Source organism: Nanorana parkeri, unplaced genomic scaffold, assembly GCF_000935625.1.
Source record: "Nanorana parkeri isolate BGI_ZX_2015 unplaced genomic scaffold, ASM93562v1 scaffold407, whole genome shotgun sequence".
Classification (NCBI taxonomy): Eukaryota; Metazoa; Chordata; class Amphibia; order Anura; family Dicroglossidae; genus Nanorana; species Nanorana parkeri.
The window spans coordinates 285,377-305,601 of record NW_017306675.1 but is presented as its reverse complement, the minus strand read 5'-3'; the positions used below and the strand labels follow the sequence as shown (position 1 = coordinate 305,601).

The 20,225-nt window shown below is 42.4% G+C and overlaps 1 protein-coding gene across 1 annotated transcript in view; it reads left to right on the top strand.

The window, feature by feature from the left end:
• The first annotated feature begins 6,519 nt into the window (after positions 1-6,519).
• HECW1 (HECT, C2 and WW domain containing E3 ubiquitin protein ligase 1) overlaps positions 6,520-20,225 on the top strand; it is a 242,690-nt gene continuing 228,984 nt past the window's right edge. Inside the window, exon 1 of the mRNA XM_018559623.1 lies at positions 6,520-6,776. Within this exon, the coding sequence (XP_018415125.1) occupies positions 6,744-6,776 (33 nt within the window). The 5' untranslated portion in view covers positions 6,520-6,743. The remainder of the gene's footprint in view (positions 6,777-20,225) is intronic.

The following is a 20,225-nucleotide window of genomic DNA, read 5'->3' as shown; positions in this document are numbered from 1 at the left end:
GCGAGCAGATAGTGACAGCAGACCAGATTTTTCTCCTCCTCGGCCGTTGCAGCCAGAGAGCGGCCGGGAGGAGAGAGCTCAGCATTGTGATCGCTCTGGGGCGGCTGCCAGTAGTTCCGCCCCTGTGTGTAGCTGCTCCCACAATTCAGGTATGTGGTCTGTAACTGCGTACCTGACTCATCAGCTGGCTGTGGGCCACATAGTACCGTCTCGCGGGCCGCAATAATTATTTTTCTTTATTTCTGAGTGGAATTCTGTTGTAAGAAAACCTTTAGTGAGGAAGTATGGGGGGCTATAATCGCTCACTTTTCCTTTAGTTCCTTGACTATCATGCTTATCCAGTGGTTTCAGCACTTTTTAAGTGGTTGACTGAATATTGAGTATGCAGATAAAGAGTTCTGGCTTAACTTTGTTCTGCAGGCTTCTCCCAGGTCTGTGTTGCAAAATATCAAACCCAGAGACAACCAGGCAACTGGCATTTTTAAAAGGAGGTCAGCAATGGCATACACTATTTTTATCCCAGGAGGGGTTTCCTTTACAGGGAAAGGTTTTTGGGCATCCAGATATTTTTGACCGATACAACAGGGGGCAACTCAAGCTGTGCTTTAACTACCAATCCCAACATGCCTCTGGCAGTCATGCCTGTAACTGTCAGTCTTGAAATGCCTCGTCATCCCACAACAGCTGGAGGGCCGGAGTTGCCCACCCCTGCCATGAAGGCTCATTTAGTTCTTATTTTTTCTCAAAAGCTCTTACCTTTATCTTCACAATGCAACAATTTTTGCAAGTAAACAGTCAATCTTGGCACTCTGAAAATCCTGGCTATCAACACGTGAGTTTCTGCCTCTGTAATTTCCCTTAATCTTTTCTTCAAAAGCCCTCACACGCAATATGTCTATGCCTAAATGAATAAAAGCTAAAAGTGACTCATGATTATAGCAAGCCTGTGTGTGTCTCTCCCACAATCCCTAGATGCAGAGTAATTGCTGTATTCCCTGGGGCTTCTCTTCATTCCAATTCCAAACTTGCTTGCACCATTCCTCATTGTCTATTAAAGGGAAAGTCCACCTTTTAGAAACAAATAAATAAATAAAAATGCACATTCTTCGTAAAAGAAAACATGTGGATTTATAATTTTTATGCATTGGAGCCAGTAAAGCATTGCAACTACAATCAGCAGGTGCAATGCTCTTGCTCCTGCAGACTCTTCCTCCTATTCACATCTATATTTCAGTAGGTCAGTGGGTCAGTACCATAGATGGGAGGAAGATTGAATGGACTACAAGTGCGGTGATGTCACTGCACTTGTATTCCAAACCCCTTTGCTGCCAAGCCCTCTGGCACATTTGCGCCTCAGCTGGCCACACCATTTTTGCAAATTTTCCCATTTATCTGATTTTCAACTGCTGCGTTGCCAGCGTTTGTAAAAGACCCCCCAAACCATATATTTTCTGAAAGCGCAGGCCCGGTAGAATAAACAGATGGTGCTATTAAATTTGTAGGCCCTGCGATAATTGCGCAAATGTTTTTCAAATTAATATTAAACCGATAAAAATACACAATTCAATTGATAAAGCACACTAAAATTTGTATCAGTGCTCAAAAAAAATATTTTCTGACTTAATCTAAAAGATAAAACTGTATTGAGTTAATAAATAACAAATATTTTGAAATTTGAAATTGCGCCTTTTTGCAAAAAGGTAAAAAAAATGAAGGAACACAAAACTGTAAATAAGCGACTTATGTTAAAAATAGTTTTTGCGCTGTGTTGGTGTTTGTGTTGTGATAAAATGATACAGGCGTATATTTAATTACAACACAAGGTATCACAACGCACGACAATGCTTCACAAAGCTTTGACATGCACTGCCACAGTTAAATTAATGTGTTTTTTTAAAATACATATGTGATGTGTGTGGGGGAAGGGGAGGTTTGTGTTTTTTGTTTTTTTATTAGTTAATTTTTTTACAAATGTATTTATTTTTTAATAATTTTTTTTTACTTTTTTTTTACTGTTGGGGCTTCGGGGAAATATCAGGAGTCTAAACAGACCCCTGACATTTCTCTTTTGAAATAGAAAAAGAAATTGAGGACACAGAGTCCTCAATTTCTTTTTCTGCAGTCTCAGCACTCAATGAGTCAAAAGCACTCAGTACAGAGGCTTCCCATTCATTCAGAAACTGCTGATAGTAAAGTATTTACTATCAAGCAGTTTCTGAATGCGGAGGAGCCTCTGTACAGAGTGCTTCTCCTCATTGCGAAATCATGAATGAACAGGAAGTGATGTAAATCACATCCTGTTCATTCATACTGGGGACACATAGTAATATGTGTCCCCAGTTATTTACAAACACTGGAGTGATCAGACGATCTGTTTGTTCTGCACACGAGGATCGTTAAATATCACTGATATTTAACGATCCCCCGTTCGGCCATGCACAGAGCCGCTGTCATCCAGAAACTGACAGGATGACAGCGGCTCCGATCTCCACACCTCTCGGCCATCCTGAAAGCCGGGACGCGACATTTGGATCCCCGCTGCCACAGCCCCTACAAGCGGGGGAGAGCAGCGGGGATCCATGCCGACACAGATCCCTGCCTGGAGCAGCTTCAGGCAGGGATCAGTAGCTGAACATGCTGGCGGCCATCGGCAGTGGTGCCGGCAGGGGGGGGGGGCTTGGTGCCCAGGGCTTGTGAGCCGCTGATGACAGCTATTAATTTAACGAGGACTGTCTGGGGAACAGTTCTGTTATAAGTTCATGGTCGCTAAAGTGACCATGAGCTCCCTCGTCCTGAGGTAGCATGAAGCCGGCTTCCCGGCCAATCAGAAAGCCGGGTTCTGTGTCATTACACGGTGTCCGGCTTCCTGATTGGCCAGCTTCCCGAATCAGGAAGCCGGGCAGAGTGTAATGACGTGCTGCCCGGCTTCCTGATACAGGAAGTATCAGGCTAGGCATCGGAGAATTTGGGAGAGTACGAGTACTCGCCCAAATACTCGGTATCGGCACAGATACCGATACTAGTATCGGTGCATCCCTAGTTATAGCCCTCCCTTACTCTGTCCAAAACAAAAAAAAAGTTTTGGCTTCAGTTCTACTTAAAGCAGAATCCAAGAAAAATTAATTTTCTATATTCACTGTATATTTAATGATGTGAAAAAAACTATGATCACATAGTACGATACAACAAAACTGGTGGAGGAATTTTAAAAATAAAGACCTATGCGCTGTCACTCCTCCTCACAATGGTATAACTGGAGAGGATTAAACAAGGAAAAATGCCCATGGGATGTACTTCCACAATGCACTCATACAGTTTCACTAAACCCAGAGAATATGCATTTGTCATGTGTCATAACTCTCACAAAGCCTGCTCTCTAAACTACAACTCAAAATCTGAACAATGTGACATCATCAGTGCTTGCTGGAAGCAATCATTATGGCCCATGTAGTCCAGAGAAATGAAGATTGCAGCACATCAAGCAGCAGGGAAAGAGATGCTAAGCACACTGGGAATCCAGGAAGTAGTTGAAAGTGATGGGCAGACGGAAGGCAGCACTCACTACATAAAAGGGATTTTTGTTGTTGTTTAAGCTTTGATTGCATTATCAAAAACAACTCTAGCATGTATTCCTATGACAATTCTAATGTTATAACAGGATAGTATATGCTGGGACTTTAAAACTCCTTTAACACAGACATTGCATGAAAGGCAAATTATGCTAATCTTGACCCTTCCCCCTATAAAAAATAAGTGAAAGCAAGAAAACAAAACCTTTGGAAGCAAAATGTAAAAAATACACAGCTTACACCCAGGCTTGCTGGTGTAAATCCACCCTTAAAATTATCTATTGCTCCAATTGTGTCTGTTCTGTCCTTAGACAGTCAGTATTGTCCATGCTATATGTTTTCCATTAGAAATTGAAGAAAGTGAATAAGGAGATGACACAACCTGACCCTTGTTCTGGCTAGAGGGGACTTAAAGCTGAACTCTGAGCACAACATTTGTAATTTAAAGATATTCTTCAATAGCAACAAAAAATATAAGTCCACTTTGTGTGCGCCAAATGTCTTTGCACACCCTGTTCTTACCTTGTAGCAGTGATATGAGCACTGTGCTGTACATAGCCTTTGCAGAGAGCAGAGCTGTAGGAGAGACCCAGCGGACTCCACCCACTACAGGCTGCCTGCACATAACTACAGTAGAGGGCGGATACCAAAAGACCAGTCACCCTGCACAGGGAGAGAGAGGAGCAGTCACTGGTCTTTATTACAGAAAGCTCCTGCCCAGAGGTAAGGTATCACACTGGATTACTGCACATATCTGGAACAAATACACATACTACACCAAGATTCAAGCAGGAATACACATGCCTCTGTTATTTAGACAATATTTGCTCATACTGGAACTCAGCTTTAAAGTGAACTGCTGTTCCGATAGTGTCTGTTTTAGCTTTATAGAGTCAGTATAGTTCATGCTACATGTTTTTCATTAGCAATTGAAGAATGTGGATTATGAGCTAGTGACACAACCTGACCCTTGTCTTAGCTGTACAAGACCGAAGCAAAGCAGATCTACACAGCTTGTGAGGAACAATCTAGCCATTGTCCAGGCTGTAGGAGACTGAAGCAAAACAAGTCCAGGGAGCATGTGATGAACAACCTAGACTTTGTTCTGGCTGTAGGAGACTGAAGCACAGCAGGTCTAGGGAGCTTGTGTTGAACAACCTAGACCTTGAACTGGCTGTAGGAGACTGAAGCACAGTAGGTCTAGTGAGCTTGTGAGGAACATTCTAGTCCTTGTCCACGCTGTAGGCGACTGAAGCAAAGCAGGTCTAGAGAGCTTGTAATGAACAACCTAACACTTGTCCAGGTTGTAGGAGACTAAAGCAAATCAGGTCTAGGGAGCTTGTGCTAAACAGCTTGATCCTTGTCCAGGCTGTAGGAGGCTGAAGCAAAGCACTTCTAGAGAGCTTGTAAGGGACAACCTAACACTTGTCCAGGCTGTAGGAGACTAAACGAAAGCACGTGTGGAGAGCTTGTGATTAACAACCTACACCTTGTTCAGGATGTGGAAGACTGAAGCAAATCAGATCTAGGGAGCTTGTGAACATCTTAGCCCTTGTCCAGGCTGTAGGAGACTGAAGCAAAGCAGATCTAGTGAGCTTGTGAACACCCTAGCCCTTGTCCAGGCTGTAGGAGGCTGAAGCAAAGCAGGTCTTGAGAGCTTGTAATGAACAACCTAAAACTTGTCCAGGCTGTAGGAGAGTGAAGCAAAGCAGGTCTAGGGAGCTTGTGAACATCCTAGCCCTTGTCCTGGCTGTAGGAGACTAAACAAAAGCAGGTGTAGAGAGCTTGTGATTAACAACCTAGACCTTGTTCAGAATGTGGAAGACTGAAGCAAAGCAGATCTAGGGAGCCTGTGAACATCTGGCTGTAGGAGACTGAAGTAAAGCAGGTGTAGGGAGCTTTGATGAACAACATAAACCATGTTCTGGCTGTAGGAAACTGAAGCACAGCAGGTCTAGAGAGCTTGTGATGAACAACCTAGACCTTGTTCTGGTTATAGACTAAAGCAAAGCAGGTCTAGGCAGCTTGTGATGAACAACCTAGCCCCTGTTCTGTCTGTGTCTCAGCAGGTGTCTCAAAAACGGCAAAACCGGCACACAATGCTCTTCCAAAAAAAAATAAAAAATCCACATGCATCTGGAATAAAATGTGATTTACTTTGGAAGAGTATTGTGTACCAGTTTTGCAGATTTTGAGACAATTACTCCAGAAGAGGCTTATCAGTGCACTAAATGTGTATTACAAGGATGCATGAGATGCGTCAGCTTTGCGCTTTGTGTTTTTAGTCCTGAAGCAAAACAGGTCTAGGGAGCCTGTGATGAACAACCTAGCCCTTGTTCTGACTAAGAGATTGAAGAAAAGAAGGTCCAGGGAGCTTGTGAGGAACAACCTAGCCCTTGTCCAGGCTGTAGGAGACTGAAGCAAATCAGGTCTAGGGAGCTTGTGAGGAACAACCTAGCCCTTGTTCTGGCTGTAGGAGACTGAAGCAAATCAGGTCTAGGGAGCTTGTGAGGAATAACCTAGCCCTTGTTCTGGCTCTAGGAGACTGAAGCAAAGCAGGTCTAGGGAGCTTGTGAGGAACAACCTAGCCCTTGTTCTGGCTGTAGGAGACTGAAGCAAAGCAGGTCTAGGGAGCTTGTGAGGAACAACCTAGCCCCTGTTCTGGCTGTAGGAGACTGAAGCAAATCAGGTCTAGGGAGCTTGTGAGGAATAACCTAGCCCTTGTTCTGGCTCTAGGAGACTGAAGCAAGCAGGTCTGGGGAGCTTGTGAGGATTACCTATATTTCCTGTATAGTGACTCTGAGGAATAGAGTATATTGAGGTTGGACGTGATGATAGGAGGAGTGGTGGGAGGGGGGAAGAAAGGACCTGGCAGCCAGTGATCGGCAGCTTGTGGTTGGCTGCAGATTTCCTGGTACCTTGAGAGTGAATAGTGAAGGGAGGAGGAGGGGAAGAGAGTGCAGTAACAGCAGTGGCAGTAGCAGGATTATAGCGTGTAAGCACATCTGCTGCCTGTGCTGGAATATGGTGCATCTACTGTATGACAGGACTGCTGCACATCTCCACTGATCCTCCGCTGATACCTCCGGAGCTGTCCTTTTACTGCAGTGCTGAACGTCCTGAGTCATGCCCGACACGTGCTGGATATAAAACCTTGGCTTGGCACAGTGGATTATGATTTATTCTGCCCGGACACTTATTATACAGGTAAAGTACCTGCCTCCTGACTGTCTTCTCCTTTGTTAGGCCCTATGCTGTTATTTTTTAACCCTATAGCTGCCACCATTGTGTGCCTCTCTCCAGCTATAGGAGTGGATGTGTTTGACTTTCCAGTGGCCCTTCCTGAAAGCGCATGTTCTATAGATCGCTATCTTGCTCTCTCATATAAGGTCTGCAGGGATTTTCAAAGCGATGCGACGGTAGATTGGTTACCAGTGGGGGCCTCTGTGTTACCAATGCATTGCCTTTATCAATGCACAATGCGGATCTCACTACCTGGTGCTATGCTGCCATCTCATTGCAGTGAGAATTGGAAGTCTGTGCCTTGGCTGGAATGATTTACACCGATTGAAACTGACTTAGCCCCTAGGTGCACCCCCTCCCCCTTTCCCTTAGGATGGGTGGCTGTATATATTAGCACAAGCTGTATTGCTGCTGGCAGAATGGCCTGGCTATACATCGGGAAAGGTTCCATATGGGTGGCTTTGGCTTTAAACAAAGAAGAGCTCAGTGCAGCCTTTTTAGTGACAGCTGTGAGCTCTGTCTTAGCATGTGACACTCACTACACACGATCCTCCAGCTGCCTTTGCTAGGTTTAGTTGTCTGATAGTGATGATGTATTATTTTATGTTACATATTATTGGGATTGGTCGTGTGACTATGCTGAAACCTTTAAAGCCCTAGTCATATGCACAGTTTTGTAATATAATGGTGATGATGTATAGTAAACCCAACGTAGGGATGTTTGATGTGCAGCAGGGTGTCATTGCTGGCTGGTATGCTATAAATGTGCCATTGCAGGGTCTATGAATTAGCTTTGGTGCTCTGATTGAATTCATGGAGGTAAATGGGAATCAGCACTGGACAGTTCCTCTACTATACAGCATGCTATCCATATGACAAAATACATTGCAACCTTGTCAGTAATGTTGGGGGTGGGGGGGGGCTTGCTGTCTGCTGTTGTATGCTTCGCTGACATAGGCTGGATTAGTGAGGTAAGGCTTGTTGATGGTTGATTCTTGTTTATTAAATCATATATCGCAGAGGGCTTTCACGCACAAGCATCATGCAGTGAGAATGATACAGAAATCTGCATTGAACCAAAGCTTGTTCTTCAAAGACTCTAAGACAGCTGCATGATGCTGACATCTCTACAGATCTGCTCTTAGTACTGAGTACACTAGCAATGTAGCTATTTTTGTGTGTGTTTTGGCAATCCACTACATGTATGGCCAGCATCTGCATTGTACATGTTACATTTTCATTGATGAGAAGAAAACACTTACAGGTGCCAGGCAAAGGGGCCTTACAAGGTCAGGCTCTAAAACTGTGTTTGGGAAGCCATTACTTTTCTTAAAATAAAAATGAAAATCTAGTAGGTAGCAAATGGGTTGCCGTGAGCGATCATGGGGTTGCCGTTGCTGAGCTCCTTCCGAAACTGCTGGTTGCCTGGCTGTTACACTGACCTAATAGTATCAATACTTTCACAGGGGTTGATTTACTAAAGGCAAATAGGCTGTTCACTTTGCAAGGGAATTTTCACTTAGCATAGTGAATGTGGTGGAACATTCACTTTGCAAGAAATACCCAATAACATGCATGAAAATAAAAGAAAAACAGTATTTTTGCTTGCACTTGATTGGACAATGGAAGTCAGCAGAACTTCACCTAATTCAGTAAGCTAATGGAAAATTCCCTTGCAAAGTGAACAGCTTATTAGCCTTTAGTAAATCAATCCCACGGACTTAAAACTTGCATGTTGATCAGTGAAAGTCAGAGAAAAGCCAAACATCCTTATTTAGTGGTTCCAGGTCAGATACACAAAGTATTGAAGCCAGAGGGTCAACATAACAGCTGGGCTATATGCATGTTTAGAAGGAGAAGTCAGCATTGGGATCAAACATACAGTATTTTTCAATTAGAATTTCATTTACAACAGGGTGCACGTTTAATTTGAGATTTGTGGGTCCATGTGTTTTTTGAACACCAAGTGAGGTTAAGAGGGGATTAAAAAATAGACATTTGTCTATGATCTGGGTATTAGAAGAAAACACATGATTAGTGATATACTTTGGACAAACCATTTGCACACTTGAATGAGATGTTGCTAAGGGGCACAAGTCGTATGTGAGCTCTGTGTAGTTTCAGACATCCAATCAAGTTTAAAATCCATTGAAAAATGGAAATTTCTCTAACCTGGTTGGATGCCAGAGGGAAATACAATTCATTAGTTTGCATAAACGTGTGCAGTCCTCTAATATTCTCATTCATTGATTTTGCTTCTATGTGTATGAATCTGTATCTACTAGTGAGATTTCACTTACTACATATCTAATAAACAGTTATACAGGTTTCCATTCGTTTTGAAGCAGAGGCTCATTTGCACTTAGACTTTATTGTGTTGCGTGAGGGTGTGAAGTGAGATGTTGCTTGCTAAAGTAATTTATAGAATTGTCAGAGATTAAAATCTCTAAATTTGTTACTTTACCGGTGAAAATAAGAGCCTCCCCGGGCCGACATCTGTGTCCATTCATTACTATCTGACTCAGGGTGGGTCTCAGACCACGGGCTAATAGTACTCCAATTAGTAGATGTAATTCTGGCATTCTTTTCAGGATGTCCCTAGCAGGTGGCCAGCGCTTATCTGTGATTATAACTGGATTGCAGTTGTTACTGCCGAGATCTCATTTAAAACTTTGACTTCTCCAGTAGGACTCTTATTCTGTGTTTTAAATGTTCAGCAGGAAACAGCTGATCAGTCACATTTTTTCACACACTGATGTATCTTTATTCTAGTGTGAATTTGTAACTGTCTTCACAGTACATATATTCATACAGCCAGAGGAGGAATATTTAACTGAATAAGCTGTCTTTCTTCACATTATTGTAACAAAAAACAACTTGTACACAGTTTTGAAATGAATAATTTTATTTTTGAGACTAGAATAACCATGATTGATAATTAACTGAGGAAGCTTTGGAATGAATGTATTCGTTGAGCAGAATCAGCTTTCAAAGCATGAACCTTAACCAAGCAACATTAAATGGGGTAGACATTTTACATCTAAATGGCTAGTTTTCCTTTTTCCTATTTTCCTGCTAACTTGATCAAATCAAGTAGCTTACAAATAACAATAGGCCTTCCATAGAAAAATGGCAGAAGAAGAAAGCCGATGATGTCATCCACAGAAGCCAATAAGACATTAGTTTTATTTTTTTTAACCTGCATAAGGAAACAGCAGATTATTTCTGTTAAAATGACACTGAACTCAGATCTGTAGGTCTTCAAATCATCTCTGAATTCATGCTGACACTGTCCTTCCTTCTGGAGGGTGGCTACTTTTGTTCCCCATGGTCCCTATGTGTGTTGTAAAGTAGCCACCGCTCCAAGCTCACTCTCGTGATGGACTGCAATCTCATGTTTAGTTTACTAATTTTAGTTTACTAATTTTAATCTCATGTTTAGTTTGTATTGAGATTGTAATCCATCATGGGAGTGATCTTGGCACCGTGGCTACTTTACAACACACACAGGAACCATGGGGAACAAAAGTAGCCACCCTCCAGAAGGAAAGACAGTGTCAGCATGAATTCAGAGATGATTTGAGACTCTACAGCTGAGTGATACACAGATAAGGTACATTTTTTTTAATAGTTAAGGGACTTGAATGCATTTTCAAGATTAACTCCTCAGTTTTGTGTCACTTTAATTGTTATAGGTAAAGCCTTCTGTAACCCTGTATCCAACGCAGATATTCAAAATGATAAATGCGCAAAATATTTATTAGATATTTTATTGAGTGCTTTTCATACCGGATAGAATTTTTAATATATGAGTATTTTCCTGAGTATAAATTCTGAGCCTGGAGTACTGTTTTCTTAATTTTTTGGCATGTGAGCCACACTGTCAATAAATGTTTTTCTCTGCTGAATATTTGCTTCTAAACAATGCTTGTGGATGGGGGTATGAGGAATTCCCTTGGTAATCTGAAATGGCTAAAAGGGGTCATAACTACAAAAACGTCATGTCAAAGAGGAGTTGCATTATTCACTGTAGTCACAAAATTTACAAATCATTATTGTTTATCCAAACAGTGCATCCACAAACAGATTTTGCCTTGACAGATTTGTACTTAATTGAGCATTTTCCTTCAAGCAACCAATGTGTGCAGAGTAAACCCCTATCTGTCCCCAGTTGTGCAGCTTTCCTTTATATGACTGGAGTGATGAGTTTACTGAGCCAAGTGGAAACAAATATTGTTTGTTAAATACTTCTATATTTTGATAGGTGATTGCTAAAAATATAAAGATCAGAGGAAACAAGCTTTAATATTTTACGAAAGCTGTCTTTTAATTGGCCTATAGACCTGAACGTTTATTGATGAATTAGGCTTGAGATAACATTTTAAAATGTTATGTTATAAGGTGCCCATACACTGGTCGAATTTCGGCCGGTTTTTAATGTACCCGCCGATATTTGCACAGTGTGTGGGGCTGTCGGCTCCCTTTTAGCCAGCATTTCTCAATCAGCTAAGCAAAGCTCTGATCGGGTATTCTGACTGGTGCCAGCGGCACCTGTCAGAATACAATGTAAGCAGCAGAGTTCCTTGATCGACACGCTGTTTGTGTTGATGGAGGAATCGGGTCAATTTTTTCCGTTCACCCCACAGGTTGAATGAAAAAAATTGATAGGTGTATGGCCTGGTTTACACTTTCAACACTGGAAGTGCTTGCTACATCAGAGATTGTCGGCTTCTTCTTCTTGAGCAAGTCGTAGGTGCTCGCGGTATACTGAGCCTAGGGTGACGGGAGGACGCTAGTTTGTGTCATCCTGTTACCCTAAGGAGAACTATGGGGATAAGCCTTAACCCCATAGTTCTCCTTTAATTGTTAAGTTACTTGAATGCACTTTTAAGGTTTAACTCCTGAATTTAGTGTCACTTTAATTTTTTTTTTTGATGACCACTGTCACTAAGAGTGAAGTGGAAAATCAGAATTTTAAGTTGTTACCAAAACAGCCATAAAGGAGGGATTTTCCAATGAGGACACTTGTTCCAGTGACAACTGTCAAGGAGTGGATTTCCCATCACATTGTAGAGATTTGCTATAATATAATATGTCTACAGGACAGAAATTGAAGGGAAATCTCCTCCGTGGGACAAAGACAAAAGAAATCCCTTACTGTGCACATCCCATGGATGTCACTAGAGCTGGGGTTCTAACACAGAGAGACACAGCTAGGAAAATAAGATGCCAATGTCTGTGTGCCACAACCTGGCTCTGACTCCATGGCTGCTTTCCTATTGCTTCCTGCCTCTTCTTGGCATGAATTTCACTGTAGGGGAAAAGGAGGAGTGGTACATGGCCTTTGTCGACATCACCTACCATGACCAGGCCAGTGGCACCAACAGGATGGAGAAAAGTGGGTCTGGAGGTACTGCAATTGCTACCTCAAGCAGGATGCCTGGGGCTTGGAAGTGATGCCTTCCCCACAGAACAGGCTGGCCTGCAACCCAGCTGCCAAATTTCTATTGCCAGCCTATGCCAGCTGATGGGTGGCCCTGACCACTGCACTTTTTACGCTATATTATTCTGACCCAAAGTGTCTCAACAGTTGCTGGTTGCTACGTAGTCACTGACTATTTTACGAAGTTCTTCTTTGAGGTAGACTAAAAAGCATATCTATTATAAGAGTTTCATTCTTTTTTTTAATGATGATGCTGAGTGTTGTACATGTCTGTTAGACACTTGCTGGTGGCACAGTAAAAAAAAGCATATTGGGTACAATGACTGTGGCATCCGTGTGTCATATGTAAAGAAAGTAGACTCAGGTTTTATTGAACCATACACCTTCCAACTGCAAATTGGCCACACCCACCATTCAGTGCTGTGCGTGACACTTTACTACTTTCCTAAGGTGCCCAAGGAATGGGGAAGGGGGATGAGTACCCACACCTCTTCTCTAAAAAATAGGTCCTACCTACATCATAAAACTGGCTTTCTATCCACCACTATGCCACTATGCCTGTAATCAGAGCCGTTTCATATCCACCACTTTACTCACGGATTTGGTAGGTTTGCTAACACATTCCTGAGCAAAGGTAGGACTATGAAATCCTCTGTTCCTCTGTGCTCTGCTCAGTGTACAGAGTGAGTCTATTCAGACTTTTTCATTTAAATTTTCATGCAATCAAACAAAAGAAAGAAAGAAGCAACAGTGGCCAGAAAACAATGTTCCCCGCCTAATATTAAACTGTCAAACTAATTTCAATAATGAATCGAGATTAAACAAATATACATTGCACACTTACTTACAGTCATCGTGTTTTAAAAAAGCTGGCTCCAACCTTATTAACTCAGCTTCTCTGAACTTCCTGTCAACTACAAGACATGTAACAGTACAGTCTCCAGCAGCAGTCACTTTACTAGTTTAGAGAAGGGAGGATTTAGGATCGGGGGGAGGGGAGTGGAGCAGCATTCATTGTAAGGGATTTAAGTGATTTGAGGGATTTAATCAGCATTTGAAATAGATTCCTCTCATCTCCTTTCAACATCTCGTGGAGTCAATGCCAAGAAGAATCGCCGCAGTATTGAAGGCAAAAGGTGGCCCAACGAAGTACTGATGGGGTGGTCATAATAATCTGGCCACTCAGAGTAAATTTGACATTGGCATATGACATTGGTTAAGGCATATAAAATGCAGAGGTCATATAGTCAGTTTTGTCTAGAATTATAGTCCTTCTGCCTTTAGGGTATTTTGTTTACTAATAATTCCTTTTGCTGTTATGTCCGGCTTAGAATGTTATGAGAAGCAGAGTGCAGGAAATATCTTATCTAGAAGTTGTTTAGGAAATGGATGCATTCATTGTTCTTCCTGTTTAGATAATTAAAGACACTTGTAGATGACTTGGAATATTTTGGGCTTTCCAGTGACCTTTGTGCGAGTACAGCTTCTATAAAAAAGAACATGCGCTCCCTGGCCAAAAAAAATCACCACCTGGATTTCGGGCAGTTTTATGATCTGGGGTTGCTTTACTTGATCAGGTTTTGGTTCAGCAACGTTATGTGCCCAGAAAATGAGGCCAGCTGCCTACCTGAATATACTGAATGATCAGATTTTTCCATCAATTGATTTTTTTCTTCCCTGATGGCGCGGGCATAATCCAAGATAACATTGCCAGGAATCTTTGGGTTTAAATTGTGAAAGAGAGGTTCAGGGAGCCTGAGGTTTCATTTTCACACATGGATTGGCCACCACAGACCTTAACCCCATTGCAAATATTTGGGATGTGCTGGAGAAGACTTTACACAGTGGTCCGACTCTCCCATCATCAATGACATTGCATAAGCGTGTCATGCGTGCATGCGTGCCATAATCAATGCTGAAGCCGGTCCAATTAAATATTAGTGTGTGACTTTTTTTTAGCCAGGCACTCTACAACATATAGCTATACTTCAGGATCTTCTGTTAAAATGATTTGTATGGTGTGTGGTAATCACAGAGCATATCTTACCAATAAAATGTGTACACTACAGAAAAAAAATCAACTTTTCTTCCTATTTTTGGCTACATTGAGGAAGGGTTACAAGCCCTGTTAGGTTTTATCTGCTATTTAGGGCTGCGTTAGATCTTCCTGTCCTACTGACAGTATTTTACCAGATAGTAAGTACAGTGGCGGACCTAAGGAATAAAAGGCCCTGGTACAAGATTTTATCTTGGGCCCTCCTCTCAATCTTGGGGGGCAGGAGCGGATTTCACTTGGCCCCCTAACCCCCCGACAGTCTCTGTATCAGAGAAGCTTACACTCTAATGTCCCCCCACAGTCTCACACTATTATTATTATACATTTATATAGCTCTGACATATACCAAAGTGCTGTACAGAGAACACTGAGCCTGTCACATTAGTTTATGTACAGAGAAGCTTACACTCTAATGCAGAATGGCACCGGCTGTAGGGGGGCTATAAATTCCAGCAATACATTATACAGCAATGCAGAACAGTATGGACATAGTAACGTACTGGACTCTGGAATTAGTAACGAACTGGACTTATGACTTAGTTATACACTGGACTCTGGACATAGCAATGAAATTAACCCTGGACATAGCAATGCACTGGACTCTGGCGGAGACAGAGACTCTCGATAGTGGGCTCTGCAGGGTCTCAGGTGGGCTGGTCCCTTTCCCTGCACATGCAGCTCCTTACCTGCTGCTGCTGGCCTCCTCAGCCACTGGACTGGCACTAATGGGGCCCAGCTTCCTCTGCCGCTGGAACGCTGCTCCTGGGCCCGGCCTCCTCTGCCGCCGGATCGGCGGTGCTGGCCCTAGCCTTCTCCAACTCCTCCCCTGTCAGTGGACCCCCCAGCCTTGGGCCCCGGGGCAGGCGCACCGACTGCAACACCGTTAGTTCCGCCCCTGAGTAAGTAAGGGAAACTCTCCAACCACAACAAGGACAGAAATAAAAAAGCTTATTTAACATATTAGGTGAAGGATAGAACCGCTTTCAAATTTTTAATTTTGTTTTTTTTCCTGTTTTAGATTCTCCCTCATTTCATGTATGTTTCCTGTTATCAGCGAGACACGTGACAAAGTGAGAAAAAATCTAACAGAGCATCAGATAGCAGTAAAAACCAGACACGGGATCTTAAGCTTTCCCACTTTGTCTAAAGCTTAAAAATAATTTTGGCTTGTGCCCATGCGTGCCCGCTAGGGGGCGCGCGCGAGCAGAAAAAAAATGCCGTCTGACGACGGCAACCCGCCAATGCAGCAGTGGCAAGTGGTTAAAAAAATGTTAAAAACACATCAGTAATGGTAATCAGGCATTTAGAATTGGCTGCATATGTGCTCATCTAATTGCATAGTGCTGTGCTAGATAGGAAAAGGTGGGGCCAAGCATAGCTTCTGCTCCTGAAGTTGCTATTTGCATATTGGATCCCCCAAAGGTCTCTTCACTAAGCTGCCGAAGGATCTAGCCGTAGCTTCGGCTGATCCTTCAGCTAGCTTCGGCCCCAGGACCCCTTTGGTTTAGTAGAACCAAAGGGCTGCTGTACGGGCTATTCACTATAGCCCATACAGTTCCCGAAGTCTGCGGCATTCGGCTATTCACTCACTGCTGTTCAGCATCTATGAGAATAGGCCAAACAGCAGAGACTAGCCTGCCGGAGGTTCGGCTTAGCCGATCCAGATGTTGGATTGGCTGAGTCGAACTCCTTCTGCACTTCGGGTCGGCCGAAGTGCATCAGATGTATGGCTGATTTCAGCCGATATACAGCGGGAATCAGCCGTACAAGCCTGAAGTGAATAGCCAAACACACGTTCGGCTCACTTGACTTCGGGTCGTTTATTCACTCGGCTGCCTACGGCAGCTTAGTGAATAGACCCCCCAGTCTTTGAGGCTGTAAAAGCACAATGCAAGTTATATGAACATAAATAGGCACCCCTCTTTTTTTGCAACCCTCTTATTGTGGCCACACACATATCATTACAAGCATACAAAGGATCATGTAATGCGATTTGAATGAAATAGAAAAAAATGCAAAACAAGGACTCCATTCGATCAATTTAGCATGCTGTTGCTCAATTTTGACGCCAAGTTGATAACACATGGTGAAAACAAATTGATCGCAAAGTGTGGAACAGTACTGTGTGTGTTGCATTGTTAGATATTTTAACGGATAATGAACCGCTTGTTCGTCATTGCTCATACCTAAACCAATCACAGATGTATGTATGGTCACCTATAATCTATACAACTCAAGAAGCCAAAGCAGCTATACCAGAAAGCGAGACCTAGTAAAGTTAATTTTATTAGAAAGTGGAGGCTCTTTAAAGTTATGTAGTTTTTATTATTTAATCAAATAGTATATATTTTCACTTTTGATCCTTAATTTTTAGTAGTCTTTGATAGGGTCTTTGCTAATTTGTTTCTCTTAAATACGGGACTCTTTATTGTATACAGAGCATGGTACAGAGTGTCACACAAATCAGCAAAATGAACAGCATTATAAAGAATTTTAAGAGTACAGCGAAGCAACAATGTGGGTAGTGTAGTGATAACAAGACTATACAAATCTGTAGTTTGGATGTTATTCTTTGAAGGTATGAATGGCTTCATGATGAACGGATCAGGTCACTTCTTCTATACCCATTATCAGTCATCTTTGATAGTTGCTACTGCTCATTGAAAATGGTTTTGTACTTTCGGTATTCAGTGAATGGTGATACTTAGAGACTGTGCTTGGTACAGCTTGGCTCCTATTATGTCCTGTTAAACTCCAGCACTCATAGGCAGCAGTTGTGAAAAAGAAGGCTATCAATATTATTAAGTGATACATTATTTGGTGCTGGTTATTAAAAAAAATACTGGGGATACCAAGGCACTTTCACTGGACAAGCGATGGGAATTAGCAAGTATTTGTCCTGAAACGAAACTTGGAGCCAGTCTACGGCAGTTCAAGTATTAACATATTCTTCACAAACCGTAATTATCTATCATAAATAAACCTTCATTTACCTCTGTAGCTGCAGACACTGTGGATTAACAAATCCATAAATTCCACAGCAGATGCGATGAAGAAGCAATGAGCTCCTGATGATCATCTGTGTGGTCCCACAGAGAAAGCACAGACAATAGCACAATTCTTATAAATGATTTTGAGTTGTGTTTTTTGAAGTGTTGTTTAAGTCATTGCAATGTTTTGGGGAAGCCTGTGCTATCATGGTTTGTTACCTGGTCAGAAGATGGGTGTGTTGTCTAAACATTTGAAATGATTTTTGCCATCCTCACATGAGTGTGTGTGCTGGGAATTGATTCATAAAGGGACTTTTTATTTCTGTTTTAATATCCTGTTTTCGATGTGTTTCATGGCCATGTGCTATGGTAGGGGTTTTCATGTTCTTTCTGTAAAACTCCCTAGACCAGGGAATCTTTCCTGTAAAAGGGACACAGTGGTGTCCTTGCTTTACCCCTGGTTTGCCATCAGCAGGAGTCTGATGAGGTCACTATGTTCTCTGCTTATTTCACATGTTCCTTGTCAGCACATTTGCATTCCAATCACCTATCTCTTAGTCCTGCCACTCCCTCTCCCATTCTGAGCGCTTCGGATGTTGTAAAGTAGTCACTGCTCCAAGCTCATTCCCATGATGGACTACAATTTTAAAACAAATTAGTAAACTAAACGTGAGATTGCAGCCTATCACGGGAGTGAGCTTCGAGCGGTGGCTACTTTACAACACAAACAGGGACCATTTTGAACAAAAGTAGCCACCCTCCAGAAGGCAGGACAGTGTCAGCATGAATTCAGAGTTGATTTGAGTATCTCTTTGTGTCCTCCCGTTACCCTAAGGAGAACTATGGGGAAAAACACTGACCCCATAGTTCTCCTTTAAGGTAACTGAATGCATTTGTAAGATTTAGCTCCTGAGTTTAGATCCCTGCTAACATTGCCCAGCAACTACATCTTCTTTCCCCTGGGCTTTTGTGGTCGTAGGCCCACTGACATAATGAGTACAGTGCAGGACCTATATTCCTGCATTATACGCGAGGATGCCACACAACAGTCCACAAGCCAGAATGTGGGGGAGACAAGGAGATTTCTGACTGCATGGGGACCAAGTAGAAATGCTTTCGCCCAGGTACCCTCAATCTCAACGAGCACTTAACTGATGCAATGTGGGGGCAGCCCTTCTGCAAGTGGAGGTTTTGGGGTTTTACCCTAAGATGGGCTTTAGAGGGCAACTATATTGTTATGTATTTTAAATAAATACAAATTCTAAGTTAGTATTATAGTGTAAAGTTCACCCGGAAGTGATTTTATATGGCTTTTGCATTTGTACTTGCTACTTGCTGCTCGTTTCATGCTTTATGATGGCATTTTATATACTTGTATGTAAGGCATGTGCAATATACATTATTGTTGATAAAATACAAAGATGGTAGATATGCGCACAGCGTAAAAAATGGATGAAATGAATAATCATGCTGTTTTGCATTCGCAGGCAACGAATCTACGAATCCGAAAGCGCACAATTTAAGAAAAAAACTGTATAAACCATATTGGCCACCAACACCTTCTGCACTGCCATCTTGGAAGCAGGGCGCATGACGTCACCTGACGCCGGCGTCGGGTGACTTCATTCGCATGAATGGGTGGTGGCCATGCAAAATGAAATAATATATGCCCAGTTTTTCATATATTTGGGCATATAATAACTTGTTATTTCAGATTCGTACGAACTGCCGAATCAACGGAATTTCGTTATTCAGCAAGTTGGTCCGAATCCGAATGCATACAGTATGTCTAAAAGATAGAATTGCATTTAAGGAGAAGAACTGTAATGCACAATTTCTATGCTTCAGTACAGATAAATATATCAACATGTATTTAAGAATGGTATCACAATCGAAACAAGACATATGCCATGACAATGGTAATAATGAATTCAGTCCAGCTCCTTTCTTGTAACATTAGCTTGTCAAATGAGATAATTAAGCACTGCCTGTGTTACTCGCAGTAAGAGTAAGTGGTCACTGCCTTTGACTTTTCAACCTGACCAAAAACATGGAAGGGGTACAGAACTTGGTTGTACTTGGTATCACTAGAGGTTTCATACTCATGATTGCAGTCTGTCTTTGGAAACATGTTTACCCCCAAACACTTAATACATCTTCTCCTGTGTTCTCTAGTCATGTGAGACATGGGGACTGAGAAGCTAATTTGGTCAATATGAACATTTCTGTACTGTCTTTTGCCTTTGTTGGGCAAATGTTTCTCGTACATTGACTGCTGCAGACAGGACAGGTATACAGTATATCCATGGTAGCAGGGGCGTAACAATAGCCATAGAAGCCCATGCGGCTGCTATGGGGCCTAGGGGTAGAAGGGGGCCCCATGAACGATTGCAGAAGTTGCTGTTAACCCTGTACCCCCTATAACATTTCCAATCAAAAAGAGCTGACATCAGATGTGTAGGAGGAGAGTATGCGGACAGCTCTCCTGCTACCTGTTGTTGATTTAGACTTTAAGGGGTCGCCGAGGGGGCTCCACCAAAATTTTGGTATGGGGCCCCATGAGTAGTTACGCTCCTGAGTGGTAGTGTCAAGGCCTTCCCGCTCCCTGCCACACGTTCCCATTCACCAGTGAGACAGACCCTCAAAGTATTGGGCCAATAGGAATGTATGGGGGCAGGGAGAGGCAGGCACGTTCCAACACTGCCAGGACATGTGTAAGCTTTGCCCAATCAGAACAGCCCAGAATATGGGCAAAGCAGTTGCACTGAAAGCTGACAACAGTTTTTTTTTCTTGTTATAATAAGAGAGTCACTTCAGGCATTACATTGCTATGCCAAAAGCAGCGCAATATGCTGAAAATTAACGAGCATTGAATGAACAGCCCATATAAACATTTCTGTACTGTTTCACCCAACGTAGGATCA